General features: G+C 42.2%; 1 protein-coding gene across 2 annotated transcripts; it reads left to right on the forward strand.

The window, feature by feature from the left end:
- Window positions 1–498: 498 nt before the first annotated feature.
- Window positions 499–15710, forward strand: LOC117863583 (acetyl-CoA carboxylase 2). 2 transcript variants are annotated; one of them, XM_034747373.2, is made up of 34 exons: window positions 499–672; window positions 2338–2624; window positions 3083–3140; window positions 3628–3994; window positions 4158–4364; window positions 4445–4606; window positions 4712–4804; window positions 5300–5395; window positions 5502–5675; window positions 5753–5846; window positions 5916–6103; window positions 6182–6232; window positions 6373–6412; window positions 6499–6623; window positions 6742–6858; window positions 6964–7038; window positions 7110–7166; window positions 7249–7353; window positions 7448–7534; window positions 7847–8038; window positions 8127–8315; window positions 8863–8973; window positions 9361–9450; window positions 9521–9697; window positions 9893–9970; window positions 10050–10172; window positions 10262–10501; window positions 10773–11044; window positions 11129–11363; window positions 11468–11820; window positions 11907–12120; window positions 12256–12435; window positions 12514–14673; window positions 15191–15710. In XM_034747373.2, the coding sequence occupies exons 2-34, from the start codon at window positions 2423–2425 to the stop codon at window positions 15245–15247; spliced, it is 6969 nt and encodes a 2322-aa protein (XP_034603264.1). In that variant the 5' UTR covers window positions 499–672; window positions 2338–2422; the 3' UTR covers window positions 15248–15710. The 2 variants fall into 2 exon arrangements, with proteins under 2 accessions (XP_034603264.1, XP_034603265.1); XM_034747374.2 differs by having other exon boundaries at window positions 500–672; window positions 11132–11363.
- The last annotated feature ends 8568 nt before the right edge of the window (window positions 15711–24278 follow it).

A 24278-nucleotide genomic window follows, 5' to 3' on the forward strand; every position in this document is an offset into this window, starting at 1 on the left:
AATGCAATTATATTGCTCCCACTGCTATACTATACTACTAATCTCTACCTACATAATTGATTGCGCATACCAGTTTCTAGCTAGAAGAAATCCTGACAGCAAAACTCAGAGAGCGAGAGGCCAAGGCCAAAAACCATGTCACGATCAGGGCAAGTGTGCTCAGCTCAACCACTCAGCTTAATAGTGGCTGAAATCCCTGTTACCCCCGTCGCTGCCGAGCCTGCCGTCAAACCGTCCAAGTCCCAAGCCATGGGGACAAGCCAAGAGAGCAGCGCCCCCAGCAACCAAAACCCCTGGCCGGAATCGCCTCCCCATCCAGCCCCGTCCGATCTGGCCCACCCTATCCACCAGGCCGCATCCGGGCCCTCCACTTGCCCCGCACCATATCCCCATCTCCGCCCGGCTCTGTCACGTGCCATTCCGCTCCACCGCGGCGGACTGGCGGAGTCCCCGATGCCGATGCGGGCCACGAAATTATTATTATAGGCCGCACACCCCCCATCCCCCCGTCACCCCCGCCCTCCTGGCTCGCCCCCACCCCTCGGGATATCCGCCTCGCCTCGCCTCCACTCCACCCGGCGCCTCCTCTCCCCTCCTCTGCTCCGCCCCGCCGCCGCAAGGATCCAAACCCCGCGCGTCGCCTTCTCCGCCGCCTCCCTCTTTCTCCCCGAGGTACGAGCTCGCCTGCCGTTCCCGCTATTTATTCGTTCGTCCCGTCGCCAGCGCCGCCCCCTCTGTCGCAGCCGCAGCGGAGCTCGCCAGATCCGCTCGCCGCAAGCCGATCTGCGCCACCGCCGGTGAGGCCGCGCGCCGTCATTGCTCTTCTGGTTGCCGGCGGGAAGGGGGTTGGTTTGTCTGGCTGGGTAGAGGGTTTAAGGCTGGGCTGGCTTCGTCAGTACTGGCAGGGGTTTTGCCCGGCTGGGCTGAATTCTATGAATTCCGTACGGGAATGGGAGGCTGACTGGAGTGGGTGATGGATTCGGGTTCTACAGTTGTTTCGAGCTGCTGCGCTGGCGAAATGTAGGTTGTCTCTGGTTGCATGATGGATGGGTAGCCTCTGGCTGGCTCTGCTATTGTCTAGCATTAGCATTGCTGGCTGTGGTTCAGTCGGTGATGCCCGATTGCCCATGCCCATGCTAGATTGCTAGCTGCCGTTCTGTCTGTGTCTTCACTAGGAGTGGAGGTTTAAGGTGTAGTATCAGTAGTCTCATGAATTAGGGTTTAAGCCCTCCTGTTTCCATGTGGGCAGGTAAGGTATGCGCTTGGCTTTGTTACTTGTTAGTTTTGAGCTGTGTGTCATCGTTTCCGTTCTGGGTAGCCGGTACTGCTGCCATTTGATGGTTCCGTATCTTTTTCTCTTTCCCTGGTTATTTAATATCCACATGTAATCCGTGCCCACTTTTGTTTGACATATTCTTAAGTTTTTTTGCATGTTAAATCTAAAAAATATGGTGTTGTTGCATCAGTATGTTGTGCATGAGAATGGGGCTTACCTGTACTTTTGGAGGGAAAAAAAAGCAATCTGCTCTGATGAGATGGAATCATCATTTAGTATGAAAAATTGATGTACCTTCTCCGGAAGGAATACCTCAAATCAACGACTTGCTGAATGCCTTATGATCCCTCCCCGGTTCCATGAAGATCTTTACATGCTTTTCCAGCCCTTCTCCCTCATAAAAGAGAAAAAGATAAGTTTGGTTATTCATAGGAAGGAGGAAAAAACCCTGTTGCCATTTTGGGACCTTAAAGCTTGTTGTATCCTCATTATTTCCCCCTGCCCAGGTTGAGGTTTCCTTGCCACCTCAAATCCCACCCTGCCCCAAATTTTCACTGAATAGACAACCTACTTATTGGGCTCTGCATGTCAAAGGGATTGAATAAAGATATCTACCATTAGGTAGCCTCCATACAATTCAAATGAGTGATGAGTAAACAGCAGCTTACTCAGAGGGTCGCCAATAGAAAAGGGTGCCAGCAAGCTGTGACGTAGAAATAGGACCTTTGTGTCTTTGGACATGTTTTACTAGTAAATAGTTTTCTGAAACAGAGGTTGCCAATAAACTAGATTAGATCTTAACATAGTAGGTACCCATAGCCTTCACAATGAGAGGGTGTCTAAAACATCACTAAAAACTATGGAATGGTTCCAGGTGCCGAATAAATCGTGGCTTTCTTATTTCTGAACAAGTGAACAGGTTTTATTGGGAATGACCTATAAACCATAATCCTTCTTTTCATTTCTTAGATATTCAAACTTCCTAGGAGTGTTCTGCTAGAGCTCTTATGAAGTTGTTGTGCATTGAGTTAACAAATAACTTTCTCATTTGCTTCTGTCAGATTTCCCAGGAGTTTTTGCTCTCTTTTAATGGCACTTTGCCTTTGAGAAAATATTTAATTGTGCTGTCTGGGCTACGGAACGACAATGTCGCAACTTGGATTAGCTGCAGCTGCCTCAAAGGCGCTGCCACTACTTCCTAATCGCCATAGAACTTCAGCTGGAACTACATTCCCATCACCTGTATCATCGCGGCCCTCAAACCGAAGGAAAAGCCGCACTCGTTCACTTCGTGATGGAGGAGATGGGGTATCAGATGCCAAAAAGCACAACCAGTCTGTCCGTCAAGGTACTGTGAGATTTTTTTTTCCGATTCAAGTAAAATTTTGCTTTGATCTATATATGAAAGAATTTTTTCTTGGCTGATGTTATTTAACATTGTAATGTTGAAACCTCAATATGTATGACATAGAAAGTGGTAGCTGTGGAACTTGTTCTGATAAAACAGTATTGCAGCAAGCCTATAATCTTTTCATTTTCTGGTAATTGAGAGTAACTTTTAAATATTCATATGATGTTCTCGTAACTGCATTTATACACATATCTGTAAAAGAAAAAGTATTTTGCAAGATAACATATGCAGTACATCAAATTACATATATCTGAACCTTTATTTTCCTTACGTATTCATTCCTGTTGAAACAAACTTTTACATTTTTTTGTCAGTGAAATATGCAAAGAAAATTAGATTGTAGTTGTTAGGTAGTAATGTAGATGTGCTCAGTTCGAATGTTTGTCTGCATGTAGGTCTTGCTGGCATCATCGACCTCCCAAATGAGGCAACATCGGAAGTGGATATTTCTCAGTAAGAACTTAAACATTTTACAGTTGTATTATGTGTTTATTTTGGAAAAATATTCTGCAGCTTATTGCTAGTTTCCTCAATGCTACTTATCTTAATGTTGCTCTGTGGTGAAATATTGTAGTTTCGTACACCTCAGTGTATCATAGTAAATGATTCAAAATATGGTGCTGTCTTGTTGCAGTTTGTACCACAGCCATAGACCTGTTTCTGTATCTGTTATTTGGGGCATAATGAATACTACGCTCACTTACATGATGTGGTTACAGCTTATTTCACAGAACTACTTCCAGTATTGCTGGACAGCGGACACTTATGAAATCATATCTGCATACATCTTTTTCAGACTTTTGTTCTATGTAAATGCTTCACTTAACTGGACGTATATGATAGATACAAAGCCTATTTGAACCTTGTTGATTTATGACGACCATGCATATTGTAAGTGTTCTGAACACAGGAGTAATCCTTTCCTTTGGTCCTTTTGCAGTGGATCCGAGGATCCCAGGGGGCCAACCGATTCATATCAAATGAATGGGATTGTAAATGAAGCACATAATGGCAGACATGCCTCAGTGTCCAAGGTTGTTGAATTTTGTGCGGCGCTAGGTGGCAAAACACCAATTCACAGTATACTAGTGGCCAACAATGGAATGGCAGCAGCAAAGTTCATGAGGAGTGTCCGGACATGGGCTAATGATACTTTTGGATCGGAGAAGGCGATTCAGCTCATAGCTATGGCAACTCCAGAAGACATGAGGATAAATGCAGAACACATTAGAATTGCTGATCAATTTGTAGAGGTGCCTGGTGGAACAAACAATAACAACTATGCAAATGTTCAACTCATAGTGGAGGTTAGCCCTGCTAATCATTTGGTTTACTACTGTTCTGCTATTTCTTTTCTTTCTTGGTAACCATTGGCATATTTAAGTAGAGAAATTCGTATTTCTCCAGCTCAGCTACTTCGGAAGTCTAATTGTTACCATTAAAACTATGGATGGACTTTTGATATTGTAGGTAGCAGAAAGAATAGGTGTTTCTGCTGTTTGGCCTGGTTGGGGTCATGCTTCTGAGAATCCTGAACTTCCAGATGCATTGACCGCAAAAGGAATTGTTTTCCTTGGGCCACCTGCGGCATCAATGAATGCATTGGGAGATAAGGTCGGTTCAGCTCTCATTGCTCAAGCAGCTGGGGTCCCGACCCTTTCGTGGAGTGGATCACATGTGAGTCTCACTCTCTCTTTGACAACTATCTTCTGATCTCACCTCTATTCATTTTCATATAATAATTACACTACATTTAGGTTGAAGTTCCATTAGAGTGCTGCTTAGATGCGATACCTGAGGAAATGTATAGAAAAGCTTGTGTTACTACCACAGAAGAAGCTGTTGCGAGTTGTCAGGTGGTTGGTTATCCTGCCATGATTAAGGCATCCTGGGGAGGTGGTGGTAAAGGAATAAGAAAGGTTCGTTATTTTATGTGGTAACCATCTATGGAGATTGTGCACACTGGAGTTGAGCGTGGAGAGCTAACCACCTACTTGTCATGATTAACTTAATCTCCCTGGTAGGTTCATAATGACGATGAGGTTAGAGCACTGTTTAAGCAAGTACAAGGTGAAGTCCCTGGCTCCCCAATATTTATCATGAGGCTTGCATCCCAGGTTAGTTTTTATTCTGGAAGTTATATTCCACCCCTTTTTGTTGTCGAGTTATTGATGTATGTTCTGGAAGCTTCATCTGATACATTATTGACTAATGAACCAATGGCCATCATTTATGGAGACCAACATATATATGAAAAGTTAATTAATGGGCATTGTTGAAAGAGACAACAGCTGAGTGGATACCATACTGTTTTTAGGATCTAGAAATCATTGTGTTCTGGATGAGACACTGCACTTGCTGGAGTTGGACTAAGCTTTTCTTAGTTTTGAATAACATGTTGTACATGAACCATTTATGTCAATTTACAGTCAGTATCATGGAAAGGTTGGGATAATGGCTGGAGAGACGCAACACATCTTGTTTCCCAACACTTTGTGGGGAAGATGTTGACCCTTTTTCTGAAACTATCTTTTGGACTACCTTGTACACTTGTGTTAGGTTTTAAAGATCCTTACTTTATATTTGATTCTAAATCTTGTTGTCTATTGTAGAGTCGTCATCTTGAAGTTCAGTTGCTTTGTGATCAATATGGCAATGTGGCAGCACTTCACAGTCGTGATTGCAGTGTGCAACGGCGACACCAAAAGGTTTGCCCCCCACCCCCACCTACCCACACACACAATTATAGAACCATGCATTTTGTTCTGCATTCTATTTCTCACTTGTAGTTCCGTTCATATTTTTTTATAACAGATTATTGAGGAAGGCCCAGTTACTGTTGCTCCTCGTGAGACAGTTAAAGCGCTTGAGCAGGCAGCAAGGAGGCTTGCTAAGGCTGTGGGTTATGTTGGTGCTGCTACTGTTGAATACCTTTACAGCATGGAGACTGGGGAATACTATTTTCTGGAGCTTAATCCCAGATTACAGGTTTGCTCCCTTTAACATCATTATTGATTAATTAACCTGCTGGGAATCCTTTACAATGCTGAATGATATACGTTCAGGTCGAGCATCCAGTCACTGAGTGGATTGCTGAAGTAAATCTTCCTGCAGCTCAAGTTGCAGTTGGAATGGGCATACCTCTTTGGCAGATTCCAGGTAATTACCAATTTACCAACTTATTTAGTTCCTTATTATTTTAATCTCTAAATTGTACCCTTATGATAGAAATCAGACGTTTCTATGGAATGGACTATGGAGGAGGATATGACATTTGGAGGAAAACAGCAGCTCTTGCCACACCATTTAATTTTGATGAAGTAGATTCTCAATGGCCAAAGGGCCATTGTGTAGCAGTTAGAATTACTAGCGAGGATCCAGATGATGGTTTCAAACCTACTGGTGGGAAAGTGAAGGTGAGGTTTTGTAATGCCAGATATATTGGTCAAATAGATCAAGTTTGGTTAAATGACCAGGTCCTGATTTTTTTTCAGGAGATAAGTTTTAAAAGCAAGCCTAATGTTTGGGCCTACTTCTCAGTAAAGGTAATTTGTTTGCCATGTTAATCTTGCACATAATTTTGTATTGTGCAGATAATTTGGATGGTACTGTTTGTTAACCATTCATCGTTTCATTTAGTTAAACAAACAATTTGCACTCTGATCCCCATTTAATCTGTTTTCAGTCTGGTGGAGGCATTCATGAATTTGCTGATTCTCAGTTTGGTATGTGCAAAGCTAGCGGATATTCTTTGTAAATTTGTTTTGGACTTTTGGTCCTCATTGTCAAATGATTGCTTGTTTCATTACAGGGCATGTTTTTGCATATGGGCTCTCTAGATCAGCAGCAATAACGAACATGGCTCTTGCATTAAAAGAGATTCAAATTCGTGGAGAAATTCATTCAAATGTTGATTACACAGTTGATCTCTTAAATGTGAGAAACATTAAGCACCTTTTAAGCCTCCTTTTCTTTTTGTTGGTTTTATACTATCATTGTTTTTGTTTTTCCATTACGCCTAAACCTGTGGTGCTATTTCCCTATATTAATCCAGGCTTCAGACTTCAGAGAAAATAAGATTCATACTGGCTGGCTTGATACCAGAATAGCTATGCGTGTTCAAGCTGAGAGGCCCCCATGGTATATTTCAGTGGTTGGAGGAGCTCTATATGTAAGATGAAGAAACAACACCACTCTGCTAGCACTTTTCTCTAATTTAAATCGTGAAAAACATACCAATGTATGGTCTAATTTAAATCATTGTTACATCTTACAGAAAACAGTAACTGCCAATGCAGCCACTGTTTCTGATTATGTCAGTTATCTCACCAAGGGCCAGATTCCACCAAAGGTATGTTTTTGTGGGATACAATGGATATTTTTTGAGGTGAAGAATGGTTGACCAATAATTCTTATATGCAGCATATATCCCTTGTCAGTTCAACAGTTAATCTGAATATCGAAGGGAGCAAATACACAGTAAGTGTGATATTCCATAAGAAAATCTATTTTAGCTACAATAAAGTTAGACATTCTGAGTTTTGTCCGCATTGTGTTGTAGGTTGAAACTGTAAGGACTGGACATGGTAGCTACAGATTACGAATGAATGATTCAGCAATTGAAGCGAATGTACAATCTTTATGTGATGGAGGCCTCTTAATGCAGGTAACTTGTTCCTTCTTTTATGCTTTATTAATAACTCTGATAAATGGTTTCAAAGTTAGTGGCGGTTCTGATTGTTGAACTGTAATGGCTTCAGTTGGATGGAAATAGCCATGTAATTTACGCGGAAGAAGAAGCTGGTGGTACACGACTTCTGATTGATGGAAAGACATGCTTGTTACAGGTGCACACTCTCTTTTTCCCTATATATTCTTGGTGTCTGATTGGGAAACTTCTGCCAGATTTGTCTGTATCTTTCATTACTGCATTTGGTTCTTATTGTTTGCTTTCTACAGGAGACATCACATAAGAAATTTGTGACTAATCCTTGTGAATTTAAAACACTTGATTCTGTTGGAATTTAACTACAACACCTGACTTAAAAATCACTGTAATCAGGGGTGATTGAAAATCGAGAAGAGACCTTTTTAAGATTGTAAGATTTTGGCCATACTACACTATGCCCCAAGTAGCTGATGACTTTGCGTTTTTGCAGAATGATCATGATCCATCAAAGTTATTAGCTGAGACACCCTGCAAACTTCTTCGGTTCTTGGTTGCTGATGGTGCTCATGTTGATGCTGATGTACCATATGCGGAAGTTGAGGTTATGAAAATGTGCATGCCTCTCTTGTCGCCTGCTTCTGGTGTCATTCATGTTATGATGTCTGAGGGCCAGGCATTGCAGGTTATATTCGTACATCTGCCCTCCTTGCATTGTGCTTGCATCACATAATCATTACATGTAACATTTCTGAACTTATATTCTGTTCTAGGCTGGTGATCTTATAGCAAGGCTGGATCTTGATGACCCTTCTGCTGTGAAAAGAGCTGAACCATTTCATGGAATATTTCCACAAATGGACCTTCCTGTTGCTGCCTCTAGCCAAGTACACAAAAGATATGCTGCAAGTTTGAATGCTGCTCGAATGGTCCTTGCAGGATACGAGCATAATATCAATGAAGTAAATATTCCATCTTATTGTGATAATCTTCCATTTCTTTTCCTTTTTTTATCATGTGTTTCTTTATAGTATGTTTTGTGCACTCCCTCCATCCCAAAAAGAGTGTTATTCTAGGTTTGTCCTTGTCAAACTATCTTAAGTTTGACCAAGATTATATTAAAAAAGTACCAATATTTATGAGACCAAATAAGTATAATTAGGTTCATCATGAAATATGCTTTTGGGACAGAGAGAGTTAGCTTTTATGAGTTAAGGGCTAGCCAGTCTTCCATTTTTTGGTTCTGCTTACTTTTGTTCCAAAATTTGTATAATCTATGGAAAATTCTAATGGTCCGTATATGCTAATCATGCTCATGTTAGTTCAACTGCAAATTTATCTGCTACGTAAATAATTTTCTTTCTTTAAGCAGTTCTATCTTCTAGTTTCATAATTTTCAGACACATTTCTTTAATTGAAGTTATTGTATTTCGGTGTCTATCTCATGAAGTCCTTAGCATTTACTTATCACATATTGATTGATTCATTTTAAACTCTGCTTCTTTTCAGGTTGTACAAGATTTGGTATGCTGCCTGGATGATCCCGAGCTTCCCTTCCTACAGTGGGATGAACTTATGTCAGTTCTAGCAACTAGGCTTCCAAGAAATCTTAAGAGTGAGGTATGAAACAATTGGCAAGATATAGCCAATCTGGCTTAAAGGAAAGATGATTCATTTTACTAGATAATCTTAATTTTGTACATATTGGTTTATGTTGATGACAGGAAAATGTGGTGTCACCAGAGTAAAACTATGATATTTTGTAACACTAGTTTGCACTGTGTTGTGTGCATTAAACTCTGTAGCTTGCCGTAGTTTATCATGCAGTTAGAGGATAGAATTGTATTCATGTGCAAAAATTCAAAATATTTCACTTTAGCATTTCACCAGATAGAAGCTGAATTTTCAGTAAGTTTTGTTTTGATTTCTGGGTTGCAGTTCTTCTGATATTTCCTTACATAACCCTATTTCATTCTATCTCTGATATTTCTATCTTTTATTATGCAGTTAGAGGATAAATACATGGAATACAAGTTGAACTTTTACCATGGGAAAAACAAGGACTTCCCGTCCAAGCTGCTGAGAGACATCATTGAGGTCAGTTTTAGGTTTCTTTTGTGGCATTGCTTTTTAAACTGTTTGCCCACTTTAACTCTTTTTTTTTTAGGCAAATCTTGCATATGGTTCAGAGAAGGAAAAAGCTACGAATGAGAGGCTTATTGAGCCTCTTATGAGCCTACTTAAGTCATATGAGGGTGGGAGAGAAAGCCATGCTCATTTTGTTGTCAAGTCCCTTTTCAAGGAGTACCTTGCTGTGGAAGAACTTTTCAGTGATGGGATTCAGGTTATCTTACATATCCAAACTGAACATATCAGCACTAAGAAAAGCACAAAAATGTTCGCTCCTTTCCATTCTCCTAGTTAGGAGCACATTTTAACAAATGGCGTGCATATTGAGCTGAAAACATTTGCATGGCTTCAGATTCAATTTACTGGATACAATCTGACTTATTATTATTTTTTAATTATGCCTTTACAGTCTGATGTGATTGAAACCCTGCGTCATCAGCACAGTAAAGACTTGCAGAAGGTTGTAGACATTGTGTTGTCTCACCAGGTAATTTCTTGATGGTCTGATAACTGTGCTTATGACACTGAAACAATCTTTGTTATTGATAGCGTGATTTTGTTCATAGGGTGTGAGGAACAAAGCTAAGCTTGTAACAGCACTTATGGAAAAGCTGGTTTATCCAAATCCTGCTGCTTACAGGGATCTGTTGGTTCGCTTTTCTTCACTCAATCATAAAAGATATTATAAGGTGCAGGAACTTGAAATAACCTAGATATTCCTGCTATTATTTTCTTTGATTTTTATTCTAACTAATTCTATGCATCTTGATAAACACAGTTGGCCCTTAAAGCAAGCGAACTTCTTGAACAAACTAAACTAAGTGAACTCCGTGCAAGCATCGCAAGAAGCCTTTCTGATCTGGGGATGCATAAGGGAGAAATGACTATTGAAGATAGCATGGAAGATTTAGTCTCTGCCCCATTACCTGTCGAAGATGCACTTATTTCTTTGTTTGATTACAGTGATCCAACTGTTCAGCAGAAAGTGATCGAGACATACATATCTCGATTGTATCAGGTATTATATCAACTAACTTGATATCTTTCATAGTCCCACTGAGCACATCTGGTATGATCATCTTTTTCATATATATATATAACACACACACACACAAAGAAGTGTCCTAATGACATGATATGATCATCTTTTCATTTCACAAAGAGAAATATTGAGAAACGGGATACTGATGATTGGCTAAAATTAATTGGGTGTGAAAGTTGTGATCTTCCAACTTGTACTATATGTATAGTAAAACATGTTGGCTAACCTGCCAATAATATTTTTTCAGCCTCTTCTTGTGAAAGATAGCATCCAAGTGAAATTTAAGGAATCTGGTGCCTTTGCTTTATGGGAATTTTCTGAAGGGCATGTTGATACTAAAAATGGACAAGGGACCGTTCTTGGTCGAACAAGATGGGGTGCCATGGTAGCTGTCAAATCAGTTGAATCTGCACGAACAGCCATTGTAGCTGCATTAAAGGATTCGGCACAGCATGCCAGCTCTGAGGGCAACATGATGCACATTGCCTTATTGAGTGCTGAAAATGAAAATAATATCAGGTCTGCTCATGTGCAATATCAGGTCCAATGGAATTTTTGTCTGTGATCTGTGTAACTCTGTGTAACCTAGTCCATTTCTTTCAGCAGTGATGATCAAGCTCAACATAGGATGGAAAAACTTAACAAGATACTCAAGGATACTAGTGTCGCAAATGATCTTCGAGCTGCTGGTTTGAAGGTTATAAGTTGCATTGTTCAAAGAGATGAAGCACGCATGCCAATGCGCCACACATTACTCTGGTCAGATGAAAAGAGTTGTTATGAGGAAGAGCAGATTCTTCGGCATGTGGAGCCTCCCCTCTCCATGCTTCTTGAAATGGTCTGTTTATCAAAATTACCGCATGTTGTTTTGCTACATTCTGTTCTTATAGTTTGCTTATTTTCTTCACTATTTATAAATCATGTTACCTATTATGAATACAGGATAAGTTGAAAGTGAAAGGATACAATGAAATGAAGTATACTCCATCACGTGATCGTCAATGGCATATCTACACACTAAGAAATACTGAAAACCCCAAAATGTTGCATAGGGTATTTTTCCGAACTATTGTCAGGCAACCCAATGCAGGCAACAAGTTTATATCAGCCCAAATTGGCGACACTGAAGTAGGAGGTCCTGAGGAATCTTTGTCATTTACATCTAATAGCATTTTAAGAGCCTTGATGACTGCTATTGAAGAATTAGAGCTTCATGCAATTAGGACTGGTCATTCTCACATGTATTTGTGCATATTGAAAGAACAAAAGCTTCTTGATCTCATTCCGTTTTCAGGGTAAGTGTGCACATAATCATTTTTGGGAAACATTATGGCTTGCCTATTTGGTTGGCATCCTCAACAATGCTTTTCGTTTTAATCAGGAGCACAATCGTCGATGTTGGCCAAGATGAAGCTACTGCTTGTTCACTTTTAAAATCAATGGCTTTGAAGATACACGAACTTGTTGGTGCACAGATGCATCATCTTTCTGTATGCCAGTGGGAGGTGAAACTCAAGTTGTACTGCGATGGGCCTGCCAGTGGCACCTGGAGAGTTGTAACTACAAATGTTACTAGTCACACTTGCACCATTGATGTAAGTTGTCCCTACTGGTTTCTTATTTTGTATTGCACACATTAAAATATACGTCAACAGGTGGTTGTTTTATATTACGAACTATTGTCCCATTTAATTATGTTCTGAAGCACATAGCATTTCTAATGGTTTTAGATCTACCGGGAAGTGGAAGATACTGAATCGCAGAAGTTAGTATACCATTCAGCTTCTCCGTCAGCTAGTCCTTTGCATGGTGTGGCCCTGGATAATCCGTATCAACCTTTGAGTGTCATTGATCTAAAACGCTGCTCTGCTAGGAACAACAGAACTACATATTGCTATGATTTTCCACTGGTGAGTTCACCTCTCTTTTGTACCTATTTGCATTATCGGTATTTTGAACCTAAACTGATAATGGCTAAAAATTTGTAGGCATTTGAAACTGCCCTGCAGAAGTCATGGCAGTCCAATGGCTCCAGTGTTTCTGAAGGCAGTGAAAATAGTAGGTCTTATGTGAAAGCAACAGAGCTGGTGTTTGCTGAAAAACATGGGTCCTGGGGCACTCCTATAATTTCCATGGAGCGTCCCGCTGGGCTCAATGACATTGGCATGGTAGCTTGGATCTTAGAGATGTCCACTCCTGAATTTCCCAATGGCAGGCAGATTATTGTCATAGCAAATGATATTACTTTCAGAGCTGGATCATTTGGCCCAAGGGAAGATGCGTTTTTTGAAGCTGTCACGAACCTGGCCTGCGAGAGGAAGCTTCCTCTTATATACTTGGCAGCAAACTCCGGTGCTAGGATTGGCATAGCCGATGAAGTGAAATCTTGCTTCCGTGTTGGGTGGTCCGATGAAGGCAGCCCTGAACGGGGTTTTCAGTACATTTATCTGACTGACGAAGACTATGCCCGTATTAGCTTGTCTGTTATAGCACACAAGCTGCAGCTGGATAATGGTGAAATTAGGTGGATTATTGACTCTGTTGTGGGCAAGGAGGATGGGCTTGGTGTTGAGAATATACATGGAAGTGCTGCTATTGCCAGTGCTTATTCTAGGGCATATGAGGAGACATTTACACTTACATTTGTGACTGGGCGGACTGTTGGAATAGGAGCATATCTTGCTCGGCTCGGTATACGGTGCATACAGCGTCTTGACCAGCCTATTATTTTAACTGGGTTTTCTGCCCTGAACAAGCTTCTTGGGCGGGAAGTGTACAGCTCCCACATGCAGTTGGGTGGTCCTAAGATCATGGCGACCAATGGTGTTGTCCACTTGACTGTTTCAGATGACCTTGAAGGTGTTTCCAATATATTGAGGTGGCTCAGCTATGTTCCTGCCAACATTGGTGGACCTCTTCCTATTACAAAACCTTTGGACCCACCAGACAGACCTGTTGCATACATCCCTGAGAACACATGTGATCCGCGCGCAGCCATTCGTGGTGTAGATGACAGCCAAGGGAAATGGTTGGGTGGTATGTTTGACAAAGACAGCTTTGTCGAGACATTTGAAGGATGGGCAAAAACAGTGGTTACGGGCAGAGCAAAGCTTGGAGGAATTCCTGTTGGTGTCATAGCTGTGGAGACACAAACCATGATGCAGCTTATCCCTGCTGATCCAGGCCAGCTTGATTCCCATGAGCGATCTGTTCCTCGGGCTGGACAAGTGTGGTTCCCAGATTCTGCAACCAAGACAGCTCAGGCATTGTTGGACTTCAACCGTGAAGGATTGCCGCTGTTCATCCTTGCTAACTGGAGAGGATTCTCTGGTGGACAAAGAGATCTGTTTGAAGGAATTCTTCAGGCTGGGTCAACAATTGTTGAGAACCTTAGGACATACAATCAGCCTGCTTTTGTCTACATTCCTATGGCTGGAGAGCTGCGTGGAGGAGCTTGGGTTGTGGTTGATAGCAAAATAAATCCAGACCGAATTGAGTGTTATGCTGAGAGGACTGCTAAAGGCAATGTTCTTGAACCTCAAGGGTTAATTGAAATCAAATTCAGATCAGAGGAGCTCCAAGACTGTATGGGTAGGCTTGACCCAGAGTTGATAAATCTGAAAGCAAAACTCCAAGGTGCAAAGCTTGGAAATGGAAGCCTAACAGATGTAGAATCCCTTCAGAAGAGTATAGATGCTCGTACGAAACAGTTGTTGCCTTTATACACCCAGATTGCAATACGGTTTGCTGAATTGCATGATACTTCCCTCAGAATGGCAGCTAAAGGTGTGATTAAGAAAGTTGTAGATTGGGAAGAATCACGTTCTTTCTTCTACAGAAGGCTACGGAGGAGGATCTCTGAAGATGTTCTTGCAAAAGAAATAAGAGGAATAGCTGGTGACCACTTCACTCACCAATCAGCAGTTGAGCTGATCAAGGAATGGTACTTGGCTTCTCAAGCCACAACAGGAAGCACTGAATGGGATGATGATGATGCTTTTGTTGCCTGGAAGGAGAATCCTGAAAACTATAAGGGATATATCCAAGAGTTAAGGGCTCAAAAGGTGTCTCAGTCGCTCTCCGATCTTGCAGACTCCAGTTCAGATCTAGAAGCATTCTCACAGGGTCTTTCCACATTATTAGATAAGGTAAGCTTGCTATCTGCTGGTTTTACCAATTAGTATTTGTATTTAACTTGGGTTCCAACTGGTGCTTTTTTGCTGCATCTCACTTCTTTAGAGTGAAAGGCCTAAAGCCTCACAGGTAACCTAGGAACTCACACACAGAACACACACCTACACAGTAGTCTTTTGGTGCTGCAATTGCTTTCTGCCTTTTCTGTTTTCTTCTCTATTTATACATAGCCAAGAGCTACAATAGGGCCTGTAATTGAAAGCTAATAGCTACAGCCATCACTCCCTTGATTCGCTTATTATTCTCACTAACTAGCAGCTGGAAATCTGCTAAGTAAATAGGCTCTGCACCTAGACACTCTGAACCTGGACAAGCTCTGCACCTGGACAGCACGCACAGGATTACTCCTAACACAGAGTTCCTATTCCGTTTGCATGGTGCTAGACACTGCATCTTGCCAAATCATGGTTCTAATACCTACAGCTTTTTTTTGTGTAACCGTCTTACATGTTCCTTTGGATGCTTGTTCAGATGGATCCCTCTCAGAGAGCCAAGTTCATTCAGGAAGTCAAGAAGGTCCTGGGTTGATGAATACCAACACATTCAACACAATGTGTATGCTACATGTTTTTGTTCAAGTACATACATAGAAGGATATTGATCATATCTGATCTGAATCGACCATGATTTGTTAAAAGTTCTGTTGGACCTAATTCTGTGGTTGGTATCAGCACAAAGCTTGGGGGAGCTGAGTGACAGACAGTTAGCAAGGGCACAAGTGAATCTGTGTTCTGGTTTTGCAGGGGTCCAGTAAGGCACAAAGTTGTTTCGCTATAGTTATGTGATGTAACCAGCGGTTCAATTCTGTAATTTTTGGGTGTATCATGCGGATCCTAGCATACTGTTGAGGTCATTAAATTTTGAACTTGAATAATATGTTTTGTAGGCATGTGTACCACTACGTGTAATAAACTTGTTGAATTAGCAGTCTACATTAGATGCTCGGCATTAAATGTTGCCCTTGGTCTCCATTTTCTAAGGCCATTCTCAATTTGATTTCATATTTATGTTTCTAAAATGACACATAAGCAAAAGAATATTTAATTCATGGTTGGAATAGCTCCATACAATATATTGTTTCATTCTTTGTTGTGCAAGTGGGGCGGTTTGCGGCTGCCCGCCCCGCGTCCGCACGAGCCGCGAGCTCGATCGCGGGCGTATGCGGCAGCCTGCATGTGCCCGAAACGCACGCTGCCCTCCGAGTGATAAGGAACACGCCGGTCTCCGATTGGCAGTCGACGTGTATTTATGTTTAGGAATGTATATGCTGAGTCAGTGATCGTTTGTCATGTGTTCTCCATGACTGTTGTTTATCTTAGTATGAAATCACTGCGGCTTTTGAATAGGCTTAATCAAGGATGAACATGTACATGGTCCGTATCAGTTGTTATTTTATTTCACAGAATAACTTCCAAATCATCTATCAAATGACTTGGCAGCAATGACTGTATTAACTTGAACGGATGTGATCGACACTTGAATTACATGTAAAATCCATGGATATCAACTTTACTATTTATTACAAGTTTTCGTATTAAAAAAACACTATTCGGTACACTATTCCCTCATGCGCTTCTACTTCGAAGTAGCCAGCTGGTGGTTTAGTTGTCTTTACCCAGTCTTGTGAAGTTTTGTCTGATTCTTTTACATAACATAGTTCGGTGCTGTTTTCCTTGTAAACATAGCTTGGGTATGATATATTACATGTTCACAACTGCATGCAAAGCTGCAACTGAAAGTTCAGCGGTTTTGGCATCTTGTAGGATGTCCCTGATAAACCTTTATATTGGTTTTGAAATCAACTAGTATTTAAATAAATGAAATTAGTAATTATACAATTACTATATATATATATACAATTCTTAGCATACTATACAAATCGATCTTAGCGAGTATTATATATACAAATAAAACTATATATGTACAATCTTCCCGTCGATGTTGCTTGGAGTGTCTGGTGTTGCTCGGAGTGTCTAAATTTCGTCCATCGTAATAAAATTCTCCTTGTGAATTTACCACCTCGTCCATTAGGAATCCAATGAGACCTTTACATATTGCCGCTACTCTTTCCTTCTTCAAAAGTCCTTGTTGAATATTTAACATCTATAATTTGGAAATATGTGAATGTTACAGAACAAATATAAGGAGCTAGAAAATAATTAACTATTAATAGTTTTATTTTACATACTTTAAAGTTGTGCGGCATCATCTTTAGTCCCTTGGGTCCCATAAAACGGTGCATGTGCTCACAGATGTAGTAGCCACATAGATTATTCCTGGGTTCCTGTCTTAATCACTTCAATGGGAAAAAAATAGGTTATGAAATATTCGTGTTATACAATGTACAAAATGTGCAGACTTCAAGTCTGTGTTTCATGTAAATTTTTCTTTGAATGGACCTTTGTGTGTCCTCATGAATTGTCTCCATGCGCTACGGATTAGAATAATGAATGATATAGTGTAACCGGGATAAAATTTAGGAAACAAACTTTTGCATAGAGATAAAGGTCTAGAATTATTACAAGCCTAGCATGTCTTGCATGTCTCGGTACTCCACCGGATCTTTCCTCAACGAATCGAAAAGACAGTGATATAGCTTCTTTCACGCTCAATTATAATGAGGATCCAGTGGAAGCTGCGTACGTAAATGTTCATACATATTAGAGCTAACTAATATTAATTAGGTAAGGAAAAAGAAAATGAAAGTAGACGGTATACACACACCTACTTGAAGTTGTATGGAAGTAGTATAAAATTCTTAAATTTTTGTTTGTCTAGGAAATTGTATACTTCCACCAAGATTTTTTCCGGCAATACCTGTATCTATTTTTGGTTAACTACGGATGGATCCATAAAGCCAATATGGAGGTACGCTTCTCATCGGCACGTCTGAATTAACATCCTACATAAAATGGAAGATGAAGTTAGTACAGTGACGCACGCAAAAAAAATAATGATATGAGCCAAAATTTACATGTAGATAAACGGACACTTACAGAACCCAGGCGCTGATCAGAGAGACACTTGTAGATAAATGTAGAGGGCATCATGATGGTACACTTCATATATATCATTGAATTCTAGCCACAGAACTTTCTCGTCTTTGCCGTAAAAATCTATCGATTTTACCTTAAGGCCGAACATCTCCCTCGAGTCGGTGGACACCTTCATATACCATTGATGGAATTCGAACATCTTTGTTGATAGCTTCCGTACCAACTCAGGACTTACTAGAGATTTGCCTAGCTCAAAGGTCCATCTCGGTTCAAGTCCCATACCTATTTCTTCCATGAATTTCAATACTTGTGCTTGTTGATCCAAGGACATTGCTACTATCTTTTCAGCATCTTTTTCTGGTAGATGCCCGAGGTCGGGGATAGCACCACTGGAAGATGACTTTCCTTTCCTTATATCCCTCTCATCAGCCTTGACTAAAGCTCGTTCGTAGTTTGATAGTAGTGGTATCCTCTTCTTGGCTCCTTCTTCCATCCTGATAAAAAAATTTAATTCTCTTCGATTTACTGGCGGTGGCTCCATCTCCTTGCTTTTTTTTCTTCGAATTGTTTCTTGAACCACTCATTGGCCTCTGCTTGGATTTCGGCCCATTGTTCCGCATGAGTCATTGCCTCCCAGCGTTCCTTATGAGTCACTTCAGGCTCCGTTCTTTTCTTCTTTCTCTATCTTGGCTTGGGAGGCGGTGGTCTCGACTTCTTAAGTGGTACTGCAGGTTCCTTCCTCGGGGCTGCTCTTAGTCCCGACGACGGTGATCGGGGAGGGGTGTTGTTATTGTCATCGTCGCTCCCACCACCAGGATGTGGTAGAGATGGAGACCTTGATCGAGCAGGAAACGATGGTCCTGGAGCAGGTTGTGCAGGATATGACGGTCTTGAACTTTGAGGAGAAGGTCGCTGCTGGGGATTTGCAGGGAGCGGTCTTGAGCTCTGAGAAGATGCCTCCGTGCCGGGAATGATGATATAGCATTTGTGCCATAGAATGATCCCATGAAGCGCATCTCCTAGTGTCCTTTCCACGTCGCCTCCCGGGAGGTCGAGCTCTAGACCTTCATATTGGCTATCAACAAGCTGCTCTACGCCGACACTGGCGTAGCTAGGTGGAATCTCCATGCCATGGCTTGTCTGTCCTGCCAGGATTGGTAAGGCACTCTCATACGCCACCTGTACATATAGCAAAAGTAAACAAATTATTAAACTCCGATCCCGAGGCGTGGATCAATTGAGAATATTGCATAAATATTATGTATAAGTATACCTTAATAGTGAGGTTGCCGATGGGTGTATGCAGTTCACATGAGGTGCGTTGCGTGATGGCATCCACAGTGAACCGTTGCTCGTCCACAGGTAATCTTGACGTCTGCGCATCAGGGAGCCCTGTAGAAGCACAACTGCTCAAGAGACGTTGAGAAGGGTTAGCAAAGTTTGGATTCGACAATGCTCCAGATTGGGCCAACTCCGCAACTGCGTGGGCCACTCGACGATTGATTTCCTCCAACATTCTTACTTCTGGTTAATGCACTTTGGATTCTAGCATCTGCCGCTAGCTCTCCTCGATCTGTTCCTTTCTTTGCTTACGGCTTCTGTACGATGCGCTGTCGCCTCGGAAAGCAAACTTCCACGGAATGACCCCGAACCCTCAGCAACGTCCTGGGTGCTCAGGATTACCAATGATCAATGTGAGCTCATCATTCTCTCGGTTCACCTTCAACCTCCCAGCCTTAGAATCTTCAATGTTCTTGATAAGCCTTTCAGCCTTCTGACGTATTGTGTCATTGAATATCAACATCCCATCCTCTTGGCTCAGGGAGCCTCCATAAGCGTAATACCAATTTTTCGATCGTTCGGATCATTCAATAGTTGTTTTGGGCCTTGGATAAGCACCGGCATCATAATGAACTTCCGCTTCATGCACAGTCAAGGAGGAAGGTTGAACATACATAGGGTCACAGGCCAAGTACTATGGCCACTACTCAACTCACTGAATGGATTGAATCCATCAGTACTTAAATCAAACCTTCTGTTCCTTGCTTCACTTTCAAAGTCCGGGAATGCTCTATCAATTGATCTCCACTGAACTCCAACTACAGGGTGTCTCAGCATCTCATCTTTCATATGTTCTTCTTTGTGCCATCGCATCAACTTAGCATTCGCCTTGTTCCTGAACAAGCGCTTCAAGTGTGGTATTATAGGAAAATACCACATTACCTTCGCGGGAACTCTCTTCTTAGGAGACTACCCCTCGACATCACCAGGATCATCTCGCCTGATCTTATACCGCGCGCTTCACACATGGGACAAGCATCCATTTTCTCCAATTCATCACCACGATAGAGGATACAGTCATTAGGGCATACGTGTATTTTCTGAATCTCCAATCCGAGAGGGCAAATAATCTGCTTAGCTTCATATGTTGTGGACGGTAATTCATTATTCTCGGGAAAAATCTTCTTGACAATGTTCAACATCCCCTGAAATGCCTTATCGGACACACCATTTTTTGTCTTCCATTGCACAAATTCTAGTGTCATACCTAGTTTTTTACGGCCCTGTTGTCAATCTAGGTACAACAATTTTTGGTGATCATCTATCATGCGCTACAACTTTGCTTCTTCCTTCTCAGTTTCACAATCTCTGTGTGCATCTCGTAGCACCTGACCAAGGTCATCAGTAGGGCCATTTTCTGCAAACTCATCTTCATCAGTCTCGCCCATTGTAGTATCTGCAAAAGCTTGGCCTGCAGCCCAGTCTAGAATGTTGTCATCATCCTCCTCCTCTTCGCCGTCTTCCATTACAACCCCTCTTTTGCCGTGCTTGGTCCAAACCAAATAGTTAGGCATGAAACCGTATCTAAACAAGTGGCTGTGAATAGTCCCCCAGGAATCCTTTGAATAGTCCTTCTTGTTACTGTATTGGAAGCATGGACAACATACGAACCCGTTCTCTGGCTTGTTCGCTTTGGTCACTTCGAGAAAATAATGCAAGCCATCAATAAACACTTTGCTCCGTCTGTCCGCATTATATATCCATTGCGGGTCCATCTGCATCGTATTATGCATAAAAATGGATTACGCGTGAAAATAGATTACACTTAAAAATTGAATACACATGAAAATGGATTCACGATTGAAAGCATGTCAAACGTTGTAGTGCAAATAATGCTGATAGTTTCAATACAGATAGAAATACACATATTTAAATTACAGATCCAAACAACATGATACACTACGACAAGCCATCTATTGAGTATTATCTAGGAGAACTTTAAGCATCCTTGGGCGGTGAAGACGAAGGTTCCACTGACCCAGCCTCATCATGTGGTTTATTTGTGCCTCCTGAAACGGTAGTACTAAGTGAACGTGAAACACCTGAGACTAACGGTGGAGCATAACGACCACCAAAAGGAGGTTCTTGACCCACCGCAATAGCATCTTCATGACATTTCTACAAATAACGAAGCATTACTTTCTCCAACGTGCTTATTTTCTTCGGCTTATCTTGAGGGCCAACTATGGTTTTCCCCTTGCCGCAAGAGGAACGACGATTGCCCCATCATCACCACTTCCTCCAGCAGCAGAAGCTATCTATGTACAAAAATTCATACCTTAGCACTACAAAACTTGTTGAACTTGAAGATCGTGATCATCTGGCGAGCGTGTTCTCAACTGGACGGTACCGTACTTTATCTTGGAAGAGCTTCGATTCTACGAAAAAGGGGACACGGTCTTCCACGATGTCCATATCCGCTCTTTCTCGTAGAATTGGAGCTCCTCCTTGACGTCCGTTGCTGCTCGGCGGAGAACATGCTCACCGAGATGAACACGGTATGCTAGTTCAACAAGTATGGATTTGAAAAACCATATTGAATTTGACAAGATAAACCATCTAACATGGGTAGCATCATTCTTAAACCACTGCAAGGATACATAATATATATGACACATCAATCTCCCTCACATTGTAGCTCAAAATCCTCTTCATTTTCTACTTCACATTCTAGCAAATAAACTATCCATCTCCATTCTACACATCAAGTTGTTTTAACTAATATGAATCGTATATAACAATCAAACTATCCATCACATTCTAGTTCAAAAATATGTATAAAAACAAATCCTCTTCATTCTCCTTCCTTCTAACAAACAAACTCATTTTTCTCCCTCTCTAAAGTATAAATCAAAGCATAACAAGAGGATTTAGTAGCAAACCTTCACAACACTTTCGATGAGTGAAATTCCCACGAAAATGAGGGAAAAAATTTCGAGCAGCACCTCCCTTGCTTCGGCACCACCGGAGAGTAGGTGAAGCTTAGCTCTGTGTCTTTGTGGTAGACTGCCTCGGGCTGGAGGAGGAAGAAAGGGCGCTGTCTTGGGATATAATGGGGGATGAGTTTTTATCCCGGTTAAAAACTCCAACCGGGATAAAAAGGAACACCTTTTGTCCCGGTTGAAAGTTTACTCCCGGTTGGAGCTTCCAATCAGGATAAAAGGGTGGCCCTTTTGTCCCAGTTGGAATTACTAACCGGGACTAAACTTGTTGTCCTGGTTGGTGAACCTTTTGTCCCAGTTGAAGGCTCCAATCAGGACAAAAGGGGAACGCCACCGACTCCTGGGAACTAGCCGTTACAACTGGGACTAAAGGCCTTTAGTCCAGATTGCAAATACAAACCGGGAGTAAATCTGCGCTCCATTCCAGCCTACCGTGACGCGCCCCCTTTTATCCCGGGCCAACTTTAAACCGGGATAAAAGGGGGCGCATGGAAGATCAGTTCTCTTTTTGCATCTACTAAGTTTATATAAGCCCAAGAGCCTAGAAATGAGTCATCTGTATTATCGTTTTCCTTCACTGTCTTTATTTGTAACTGCGTACCCTCATTTATGCAGTGCTAGATCATGTGTTTAATAATCACTGCCCTAAAAATCATTAAGAATCACTATGGAACTAGAACTACCACAAGCATCACTTGTTAAAGTCTTCTAACAGCCAGGTTTTTTCACAGCTGGCTAGCATTTTTTAACCTACATGCTTTCATTTATATTTACGCCTCTAAAATTCTAAATCACGAATTCTTACTGCAGCATAAATTCTCGTCTTGTGCGTCAGCGGTTGCGGCATATTGCTATTAGGTGAATTCTTGATGCCCTTCAACACACACTTGCACATTGTCTAGTTTAATTTATATTTTTTCTGACCCTTTTGTCTGTGCATTGTTTCTGATGTCCAGGCGTGCTTCAGTTCACAAGAAATTTCTTTATGGCTCAGGTTGTTTGCTTCCATTCCAGTTACTAGTTTTTTCATGGTAGGTTTGCAGTTACTTGCTTTGAGGGTGGTTGTGTCAACTAGCAATTCATCACAATTATGGCAGTTGGATTCTCAAGCAGATATGTTGCTTCTTTTGTTCTTTAAAATAAGCACTGCATTTGTGAATGCATTAGTATCTTTTTAACCTCATAGGTGCTGCCAGATCAATAGCATTTTTTATTTCTCTATGTAGCTGTCGAATGAAACTTAAAAACTGTCGATGTATTTTTTTTCAGATAATGAGTGGTAGCTGCAACAAGTATATCTTCCTATGTCCCGATCCATCATGTTTTTAATTGCCAATTTAAGTGGGAGCTGTTCTCAATATTTTCCTTAACTACATAGATCGGGCGCGGGACGGCGCAGATTGAGCGCGGGGCGCCTGGATTGAGCGGTGGCGGGCTGCGGATTCCTCAGGCGGCGGCGCGCGGCACGGACGTGGGCGGCTGCTGCTCTGGCTCGGCAGCGGTGGCGCAGCGTGGTAGCAGAGGGCGGCAGCGTGCACAGCGGCGGCGTGCAGGCTCACGGGCGGCAGTGAGCAGGAGGTTACAGGCCCCTTCCCCGACCCCTTCCTCGAGTTCCAGGCGAGCATGGCGGGTTCCAAGCGGGCGGCAGGAGGTGCGGGTGGTGTTGGTCAGGCGGCAGGCGCGGCCAGGCTCACATCGCGTAGGGTGCGGAGGAGGAGGAGCTAGCTCTGTTCCTGACTCACTGGAGCATTGAGCTACTTCCAGCGGCATCGACAACGGCTCTCCTCCACCTCGAAGAGCCGCGTGCACACGTCTTTCTCGGTGACAGTACCAGCGACGACAAGATCGATGGCTGGTACCTTGATAGTGGTGCCACGCACCACATGACCGAGCGTAGGGAGTACTTCTCCGACCTGAACGTCGACATATGTGGCTCCATCAAGTTCGGCGACTCTTTGGCTGTGGAGATCAAGGGCATCGGCTCCGTTGTTCTCATCACCAAGACTAGCGCACACCGACTCCTCACTGGAGTCTTCTACATCCCCTCATTGAGAAACTCGATCATCAGCCTTGGGTAGCTGGATGAGAGTGGCTCGCTTGTGGAGATCGATGTCGGAGTGCTTCGGATCTGGGATCGACAACATCGCCTACTCATCAAGGTGGAGAGAGGGAGCAACCGCCTCTACATCCTCTACGCGGAGATGGTGCAACCCCTTTGCCTTGCTGCTCGCCGTGACGACGAGGCTTGGCGGTGGCACGAGTGCTTTGGGCACCTCCACT

This window comes from Setaria viridis, chromosome 7 (genome assembly GCF_005286985.2).
Source record: "Setaria viridis chromosome 7, Setaria_viridis_v4.0, whole genome shotgun sequence".
In the NCBI taxonomy this organism is placed as follows: domain Eukaryota; kingdom Viridiplantae; phylum Streptophyta; class Magnoliopsida; order Poales; family Poaceae; genus Setaria; species Setaria viridis.

Excerpts from the sequence above, each read along its gene's own strand:
- LOC117863583 (XM_034747373.2), top strand. The coding sequence starts at position 2,423 with ATGTCGCAACTTGGATTAGCTGCAGCTGCCTCAAAGGCGCTGCCACTA. Across the intron at positions 7,535-7,846 it reads GAAAGACATGCTTGTTACAG|AATGATCATGATCCATCAAA; the intron begins GTGCACACTCTC and ends GCGTTTTTGCAG. Across the intron at positions 14,674-15,190 it reads TTTCCACATTATTAGATAAG|ATGGATCCCTCTCAGAGAGC; the intron begins GTAAGCTTGCTA and ends ATGCTTGTTCAG.